This window comes from Arvicola amphibius, chromosome 1 (assembly GCF_903992535.2).
Source record: "Arvicola amphibius chromosome 1, mArvAmp1.2, whole genome shotgun sequence".
Lineage (NCBI taxonomy): Eukaryota > Metazoa > Chordata > Mammalia > Rodentia > Cricetidae > Arvicola > Arvicola amphibius.
Window position 1 is genome coordinate 67,322,890 of NC_052047.1, and position 9,900 is coordinate 67,332,789.

The 9,900-nt window shown below is 43.4% G+C and overlaps 1 protein-coding gene across 5 annotated transcripts in view; it reads left to right on the top strand.

The window, feature by feature from the left end:
* Positions 1–5,197, top strand: part of Eif4enif1 (eukaryotic translation initiation factor 4E nuclear import factor 1) — a 44,445-nt gene extending 39,248 nt beyond the window's left edge. For all 5 annotated transcript variants that reach the window (XM_038324900.2, XM_038324910.2, XM_038324928.2 and 2 more), the window contains exons 15-19: positions 161–245; positions 1,548–1,680; positions 3,009–3,350; positions 3,786–3,950; positions 4,477–5,197. In XM_038324900.2, the coding sequence (XP_038180828.1) occupies positions 161–245; positions 1,548–1,680; positions 3,009–3,350; positions 3,786–3,950; positions 4,477–4,715 (964 nt within the window). In that variant the 3' untranslated portion in view covers positions 4,716–5,197. The remainder of the gene's footprint in view (positions 1–160; positions 246–1,547; positions 1,681–3,008; positions 3,351–3,785; positions 3,951–4,476) is intronic.
* Positions 5,198–9,900: the final 4,703 nt, after the last annotated feature.

The window sequence follows — 9,900 nt, forward strand, 5'->3', positions numbered from 1 at the left end:
GTCTAGAAACCAAAAAAAAAAAAAAAAAAAAAAAAAGGAATTAAAATTACGTTGGATAAGTGAAAGGTGTGCTAAATTCCTGGACTGTTATTGAATTACATGGTTTTAGACTTGGCATTAAGTAGTTGAGAGCTGACACTGTTAATGGATCTGTTCACAGGCAACAGCGAGTCTCAAAGTCACCAGCACCCATGCACCGAGGAAATTCCTCTTCCCCAGCTCCTGCTGCCTCCATCACAAGCATGGTCAGTGACTTTTAGTAACTGAATGGCTTTAAGATTTCTGCATCTGGTTATCTGTTATGCCAGTGTGCTCCCTGTGTCTCCGAATGCCTTCCACAGGATTATTGACTTTTTATGCCTATTTATTATGTCTTCCCTCCCTTAACTTATTATTCTACTAAAGTCCCTACATTGAAAAGTATGCTCTAGGAGATAGACAAACTTGTGCCAGGATACAATAAGACATCACTGCTTAAAATAAAGCTGGGCCAGGCCTGGTAACATACACTTAATGGCATCACTTGGGAGGCAGACGGGCAAATGGATCTCTGAGTTGAAGGCCAACCTGTGCCTAGTGAGAGCCTTTCTAAAAAACAAACTAGAATAGCTGGTGTGGGAAGTAAAGGACAGAGGGAGGCAAGAGATGAGAAGAGTGACGTGTCCAACGAGCATGCTGGCAGGTCCACAGATTGTTCTGTTCTCAGGGGTTTGTTGTTTGAGGTGCTAGTCTAGCTTTTTTACCACTGCCTCTTTTTTTTAAAATAGTTTTTAATTTCACCTCTACGGACAGACCCTTATCATCCTATCAAAGCTGATAGACAAGGGGGAAAAATAATTGTTTTGTGGTTCAGGACTCCATATGGGTCTCTGCACTAAGGACCTCAAAGCTCTTGCTTTAGAGAGATTCTGGAAGTTTTGTTTGTCAGTTAGATCTTGTCTCCTGGCTTTCAAATTTTGGGCACATGCATAATAAAAAAAATCATTGAAAAAAAACAACAGAAACAAGAACAAAGGACCCTCAGTAGTAAGTGAGGAAAGCTTTAAGATAATTGGATTTTCTTGCACACAATATTTTTAAAAGAAAAATATGAGGAACAAGGAGTATCATATGTTCTGAGGTTGTCTTTGAAGCATCCCTTCTGTGTTTACTAATAAGGTACAGTTCCAGCTATGCCCTTCTCTTCTTCCCCATCCTATCCCAGGCTTGATAAGCATGAGAAGAGAGACATTTTTACAGGTGAACAAGGGCTGAAGCTCTTGGGACAATGACTATTTGCCTCTTTGTGTTTTCTTCCAATGTCTATAGACCAGAGCATTAGAGTTGCTAGAGTTTCCTCTGCCTAACAAAATGGGGACTCTTCCCTCTGTGGAATGACTTCACCCGTGAAGCCAGGCCCAAGGCGGGTGCTGCATACATAGTGGTCAAGTACTTCCAAAGATTTGTAAGACCCTAGGTTTAAATCCCAGTATCCAAAACCAAAAAACCCTTACTTAATATTACAGAAAGGCACTTGAGTATGCTAATTCTGCCTCTCTTCTCTGCAGCTTTCTCCTTCCTTCACCCCTACCTCAGTGATTCGGAAGATGTATGAAAGCAGAGAGAAAAGCAAGGAGGAAATAGCACCTGGAACAGTGGTTCCTGGTGATGCTAAAGAGGATACTCAGAAGGCCAGTGAAGGTACTGCTCACCTGTGTCAGAACGTAGGCGTGCATGACTTCAGTGTCAGGGGTGGGTTGGATGAGCTCACAGTCAAACTTGCTCACTTGATATTCTGTCCAGCTGGAATAACAGGTGTGCTCTATCTTAGGATTCCTATTAGTCTACCAAGTTGAATCACAGATTCATTTAGCATATTAATACAGTTCAGTTCTTACTAACATTTTTATGTTTGTATATGCATTGCCTCTAGGTATGTCTGGACATGGAGGTATGTCTCCACAAGAGGGCATCAGATCTTCTGGGCCCAGAGTTATAGGTGGTTATGAGCATCCATGTAGGTGCTGGAAATGAACTTAGGTCTTCAAGAGCATCCAGAGCTTTTAACTGCTGATCTGTATCTCTAACCCCAGCTCTTCCGTATGAACCAAAGATACTGTTTGCTCCACCATTGGTGTAGAGCAAGACACTTAACTAAATTGGGCTGCTTTTGTGGTCTGGTTTTACTAGTAGCTGTCCTTTGGCTGAAGGGAGTATAGAATAGACACAGGCTTCCTTTTTTTGTTACGGGTTTTTGGTTGATTGGTTGTTTCGTTTGAGACAGAATCTCACCATGTAGTCTTAACCTCACAAAGTCCTGGGATCTAAGGAACTACCTTCTAAGCCTGGCAACTTGTGCCATTTGTTTTTATGTCATGAGTCTCTTTGAGTTCTTTTGTGTTGTATCAAAAATTCATTATGCACTGGGAATGTAGCTCAGTGTTAGAACAGTTGCTTATATTCTTATGTTCTTATGGTCTTATGCAAGACCATGGGTTCATGTCTAACACCCTTTAAGAAAGGAAAATGAAAAAGCAAAACAAAAATTCCAGCATGGAATTGGAAGGCCTTAAAACTTGGCATCTACAGGCCGGAGATACGGCTGAGAGCACTGGTTGCTTTTATAGGACCTGGGTTCAATTCCCAGCACCCATGTGGCTGCTCACAACCATCTGTGACTTCAGCCCTGTCGTATCCAGCACCTTCACATGACGCACAGACATACATATAGGCAGAACACCTATCCATACATGGAAAATAAAAATTAAAAACAAAATTTTAGCATCTAGTCCTAGCTCAAGGCCTTAACTACTCTATGACCCTAACTCAACTCTCCTAGGCTTTTGGAGAGTTGCAGGTTTGTACGTCTACATTTAAGGCAAATGGCGTTCCATGAAATCATCTAAACTGCTGAAGAGGAATCAAATAAGAATTGCCAGCTTTTTAAAAAGTTTGCTAGTCTGTTGGGGATTGAAATAAATTGGGAACTGGTGTCAATACCAAAATGTTCTATGACTGAATCCTTACAGAGAGCCTGCTGTCATCTAATCCCATGCCCAGTAATGATCAAGACTCTTCTACGACAAATCCTAAACTCTCAACATCACAGTGGTCTTCGTGCTCCACTCCACTGTCCCAGAACAACCGTTATACCAAAGAGCAAGATTATCGACCTAAAGCAGCCGGGAGAAAAACACCCACCTTAACACCTCCAGGTCCAGGAACACCTTTTCTTCGCCCTCCCCACCAAGTTCCCCTGGTCCCTCATGTTCCTATTGTTCGGCCTGCTCACCAGCTTCACCCAGGGTTAGTCCAAAGGTTGATAGCCCAAGGAATACATCCACAGCATCTTCCAAGTTTGCTCCAAGCTGGTGAGTTTCTGACTGGGTGCGGGTGGTCAGTAATGTTACATCATGGTAGGTAGGTATACGTAGGGTCTACTCCCTTTAGCTCATTAAGATTAAGAAGCCTGGCTTTGGCATTCATTTAAAATTCTCTTGTGTGTTCTGACACATGTATGGAGGCAGAGGCAGGTGGACCTCTGAGTTTGAGGCCAGCCTGGTCTATAGAGCTAATTTTAGGACAACCAAGGCTACACAGAAACCCTGTCTAGAAAAATAAAATGAAGTGGCCTTTCGTAATTTTTCAGTACCCCCCCCCAAAAAAAAAAAAAAAAAAAAAAAACTAGTGCACCACCACACCCAACACTCCTAAGTTTCCAAATCAGCAAAAATTTGTGGTAAAATTTAAAATTTTTAGGTATTCCACACAACTTCTCAGAAGTTTTTTTTTTTCCTCTCCATCAGGTGTGCTTCCCCCTGGGATAGACATTGCTCCTCTACAGGGAATATCTGGCCCACTTCTGGGGCAACCCTTGTACCCTTTCTCTGCTGCTAGTCACCCTCTCCTAAACCCTCGCCCTGGAACCCCTCTGCACCTGGCAGTGATGCAGCAGCAGCTGCAGCGCTCAGGTAAGGTTCAGCAATGACCCAGGCTAGCTGACCACACTGACGTTTCTGAGATACTTCCAGTAGCAGTAACATCACCAACTCGTCGTTCCTTAGCTGGTTCTAGTAGGTACAGGTGTCCCTAGAGAAACAGGTGAAGGGGACTGATCATGCCATTGATGGCTGCGAGGATCATGGGAGCTAGGAATGCTTTGGCGGTCGTTTTAACCCCTTAAAGGCTGATAATCCTGATGTGGTCAGGTCAGCCTTGGTGGGTTTATAGCACTGGCTTCTGAGTACATTCGCTTTCCTATATAAAGTCATCTAGCATTCTGCATTTTCTTAGGAAACCCTGCAGTAAATCTTTGGTAGACACCCCACCTCTTAAAGTAACAGGAAACTATTGCAGCAAAGTAGGTCATAAAGTGCTATCAATAGTATTTGGGAGTGAGTATCCAAGGGCCCTCTTACTAGATCTGTAAACATAGAAATGGGTGGAGTGTGAGCAGTTTCTTTGCTACAGCACTGGGTGACACTCTTCTCTCCATAGTTCTGCATCCTCCAGGCTCAGGTTCCCAGGCAGCAGCTATCAACGTTCAGACTCCTCCTAATGTGCCCAGCAGATCAGGCCTGCCCCACATGCACTCCCAGATGGAGCATCGTACCAGCCAAAGGAGCAGCTCCCCTGTGGGCCTTGCGAAATGGTTTGGCTCAGATGTGCTACAGCAGCCTCTGCCTTCTATGCCCACCAAAGTCATCAGTGTAGATGAACTGGAGTACAGACAGTGAGCAGGGCAGACAAGCTTACCCATCTGGACCTATGGTAGCATCCTGGCCATGATGCTCATTCCCCATCTTTATTTATGGGCTTTTACATTGGAACACATTGTGTGAAGGGACCCACATACCTACCATGATCTACATTATGAGGTTGTCAACCAATCAAATGGAGCCTACATGGTCCAAACACAAGGGACACAATATTATCAATCCTTGAAGTCTTTCTTTTATAAAATATGTGAATGAAGTGTTGGTGTCTTCTAGAAGTGACACCTAAGGGTTCTGAAAAAAATGTATAGACCCTTATGTACAGACCTGTGTATAAACTTTTGTATATACGTATAGGATAGCTTTTTTGAACTTATACAGCTGTACATAAAGTAGCTATTAGTTAGGCCTGTGTCAACTGTTTGGAATTTTTTTCACTTGTATATTTGGGACTTTTTCTTTTGATTTATTAAAAGTTGCATATGCCACGTGTGTGAACAAAATGACTGGTTCTGTGTTTATTTCCTCCATGAGTCTCTTGTTTCTAACACTTCAGTGTTACATCCTTAGTAGGTTTCTCTTTCACATTTTGACCTTACAAGTTCTATACTTTTTCCTGCATGTAAAATTCCCATCGCATTAAAGTTGGGCTGTTCAAGGATAATCAATATTGTACCCTTTTCAAAATCAAATTGACCACATGAAAATCTGTTGGGGAAATCATGTATATGACAGCTTCTCTGAAACTTACTGTTCCACTTTGTTAATTCAGTTTAACTTGAATCTGACCTGTCAATGTCGTCTTTCCCTTGCCTCTGCTGTATTAGCTCCTACTATACTGTATCTACTCTTTCCACGCAAAATTTTTACTTAGAATCTAAATTTTATAAATTGTAGGAAAAGCATTCTAAAGGATAGTGTTATCCTAATGTTTTTTCAGTACTAAACCTTTTCTGAAGAAAAAAATTATGTATTTATTATGTATACAATTATGCCTACATACAGGTCAGAAGAGGGCACCAGATCTCATTACAGATGGTTGTGAGCCACCATGTGGGTGCTGGGAATTGAACTCAGGACCTCTGGAAGAGCAGCCAGTGCTCTTAACCTCTGAGCCATGTCTCCAGCCCCTAAACTTAAGATATAGACTATGGCTCTCAACACTGTTGGATTTTGTCTAATACAGCCTGTGGCTCCCAAGTCTTGAGTGTCAATGATATTGATTATAATCCTTCAACTGCCTACTCTGCCCTGTTCTCAGAGAACAAGGTGGTCACCTTTCAACAAAACCTGGCTGTGAATTAAGCATGAGGGCAATCTGCTATTTCTAAATTAGGTACCCTCACAGACTGAGAAACTTGTTATGTAGACTGACATGTGCTTTCGTCCCCATCAATGTAGAACACTAGTGTACTGCTTGCACCAGGAGTGGTGGGGGGAGGTAAGGAAGAACTGCCCACAGGGAATTACTCTGCAGGCCAAAGCTGCTGGAACCGATAAGACAAGTGAAGGCACAGACTAACTGGCACGGTAAAAGCCCAAAGGGAACAAGCAAGATTCAAAGTATAAAGAAGTGAGATAGACAGCCATTAACATTATATTAACTGGAGAAAAATGGGAGAATTGCAAGAATTCAAAATCAGCTCTTAGGTAGTGAGGTTCAAGGCCAGCTTTGCCCACCTGAAATGTAGTCTCAAAAAATGGGGGAAAAAAGTCTTCTAGCAGGTAAGAGCCTTAGAGAAAAGTAGGCAGAAATGCATGGGGCAAAAGAGATCAGTAGCCAGAAGTATGCCTCATATGTGCAACCCAAATACTCCATAAGGTTGAAATGAGGGATTATATGCAGCTCAAGGTAGACATCCAGAGATTCCAGTCAGGGAAAGGAGTCTTTGGAGCGACAGTGTGGTCATCTGGCATGCATAAAATGATTTTAGAAGCATTTGGGACTAGAAAGATGTGAAAAAGGTTTAAGAGAAGCTAAAAATGTGAGAGAAGCACACTAACCTACCTTCAGGCCTGAAGGGATAGCTCAACAGTTAGGACCATTATCTGCTCCTCCAGGGGACTCAGGTTCCATTTCAAGCACCCACATGATGGCTCTCATCCGCAATCATCTCCAGTTCTGGGGCATAGGACACCCTCTTCTGGCTTCTGCAGTCACCAGACACACATGTGGCGCACAGACATACACAAAGGGAAAATACCCATATACATATTAAAAGATGAAAACCAAGATTGAGAGGGCAAGTGAGGTGAGGAGAGTAACAGTTGTTTCCCAAAATAAGCTGAGGAACAAGGGGTCCTTGGGAAGGCAGCAGGGATCAGAAGTAGCCAGGCCTTGCCCCTCTATTAACGTGTCCATTTACAAAGAGTTAGGCTAGTCAGGCTAGTCAAAGATGTCACTAGCCTCTTTGTGAATTATACATACAAATGAGACAAAGAACATTTACAGGAATAAATACAGTACTTGGGCTGGAGAGATGGCTCAAAGGTTAAGAGCACTAGCTGCTCTTCCAGAGGTCCTGAGTTCAATTCCCAGCACCCACATGGTGGCTCACAACCATCTGTAATGAGATCTGGCACCCTCTTCTGGCATGTGGGCATACATGGAGGCAGAATATTGTATACATAATAAATCTTTAAAAAAAAAAAAAAAACAGTTCTTCAGTTCTAGTTCCTTCAACAATTTAATGAAACAAACTGATTGATAGTCTTAGAGCTACATAGTGAGAGCCTGTCTCAAACAAAATCACTGTAATCTCCGTATGACGTTCAACTCAAGGCTCTAGCATTTTTTGATTTTGGGTAGCCAGCTGCCCAGAAAAGCCACCAAGCTATGAGTAGAGTAGGTGAGAGACTTAAGGAAGGCATGACTTCTGTGAAAATGCCCTTTCGATGATTACCCTAGCACTTCAGTCTTAAATGGTGCTTTAGCAGCCTCTTTCCCTCCCTCCCTCCCTCCCTCCCTCCCTCCCTCTCTCTCTCTCTCTCTCTCTCTCTCTCTCTCTCTCTCCTCTCACCCCCACCTCTAGAGACAAGGTTTCTCTGTGTAGCCCTGTGTATCCTTGAACTCAACTCTAGATCAGGTTGGCTTCAAACTCACAGAAACCTGCCTCTGCCTCCCAAGTGCTGGGATTAAAGGCAAGTAACACCACACTACTGCTGGCTGAGACCTTTTCTCAAAACCAAAAAAATAAAGAGTACACCTCTCCAGCAGACTTGAGGCTGTAAAGGCTGAGAGTTTAACCTGAGGCCCTATTTGGTTTAGGTCATGCCTATCTTGTGATAATATACTTGGTAGCCTAGTTTCTGTACCACACATACTACTCAAAAAAACCCTAGCTACCCCAGAACCCCTTTTAAGCCCTCACCTGAACCAGGATACACATGCTCCCATCTCTGAACAATGATATGGATTTGCCCATAGTTAGTAACTGACTACTACTATTTATGAATAGAAGGGCTGGGGTGGCCTATCTGGTTCTGGGTGCATATGCAGTAATACAACTAAACTGTCTTCTAAATAACTATTAGAGAAAACCTAATATGCTTATTCATGATTGGTCATGCAGATGGCTCGAATCAGATATAATTTGGGAAGTGACATACACAATAGGAAAAAGATGAATATATAACCTATAAATGAAATGGAGAACCCCAAAGCCAGATATGGTGGCACTTGCCTTGAATTTTGCACTTTGTCAGGTAGAAGCAGCAGGATAGTGTCTGTGAGTTCAAGACCAGCCTGGTCTACAAAGCTAGTTTCAGAACAGCCAAGATCTGCAGAGACCTTGTCTCAAAACAAACTAAATAAATAGAGAACCCCAAACTCCACTCATTGGTAACCAAGCCCTCTTTTTTTTAAGACACCGTGAGACCCTAGACTGTAGCCTTGGGTCCTTGAGTACTCCTGACAGTATATCCCTCAATAATCTACACTATTGCTTTGCTCCAAATGGAGTTACCCTGAAGTGCAAATCCCTGGAAGGCCTTAGTTTCAATTCTTTGGATAAGAGGCCAAGAACCTGGCAACACCTGACCCAGATGCCAACCATGGGCAGCACTTGCCCAGCCAGTGTCCTTGACTAGTTACCTCTTCTCTTCAGACCATCAAGTCTATGTCCCAAAGAAGGGGAAAGGTAAGCTCATGTTTGTGTTGGGGGATGGAGACAGCATTTCTCCATAGTTAAAGCCAGCTTTAACTATTCATATCATTAAGCATGACCTCAAATTGCTAACCCTTCTGCTTCTATCCAAATAGAACATTATAGGTATTTGCCACACCAGGCTAAAGGACAACTTTTCAAGGTGTATGGGGCTGGCAACTGGGGGAGGGGTAACAGGCCTCACAAAGGATTGGGACTGTCCTCTCGTCAGCATCCTGAAGTGCTACTACATGTTTAAGCTTTGCTTGAGGAGTCTCTCACTGGAGAACAAACCTAGCTAGAAATCCCCTAGCCCTGAATGTCAACTCTTTCTTGTAGTGTTTGGTAGGCTTTCGGTTATGCCCATCAGTGAAAGTCCAGTGGTAAACACCAGTCTGTGTTCTGAAGAGTGACTGGCCTGGGACAGGTGAGCCGACCTGCACCTGAGGACAGTGCTGAACCCAAAGAAAGGGAGGAGACCACTCTAGCACAGCAGGAGGGCAAACCTGAGCAAAGGGGATTTCGTGGGAGGCCACACCTTCACTCAGATTGATAGAGGTTCTAGCTCATCTCCCTTGAAAGACAAGCCTGTTCTTGTTTTTCTCAAGGCCTCCTCTACCGTCCCTGCAGATCACATTAAAATAATTTTCCAGACAAGTGATTCAGCAAGAATTCTCTGTACCTACGGCCCACCTTCTAAGCCATGACGTGATTATTGCCAACCATCTTCAGATAATCAGGACAATCAGCTGACATTCTCGTCTTCCCAGGCCCGCATGTGCTCTCGCCAGTAGTATTTTGTTACTGTTGCTTGTTGTTGTTTTTCGAGACAGGATTTCTCTGTGAAACAGTCCTAGCTGTCCAGGCAGTCACTGTAGACCAGGTTGGTCTCAAACTCAGAGCTCTGCCTGCCTCTGCTTCCCAAGTACTGAGATTAAAGGCGCGCAGCTCTCCAGTAGTCTTAATGAGCCTTCCCTCCCATTCCAGGGATGTGGATCCACACACCTATCTGGTAAGAGCAGCCACCTCACTTCTCATGTCCCCTGCCTTCATCCAAGTTA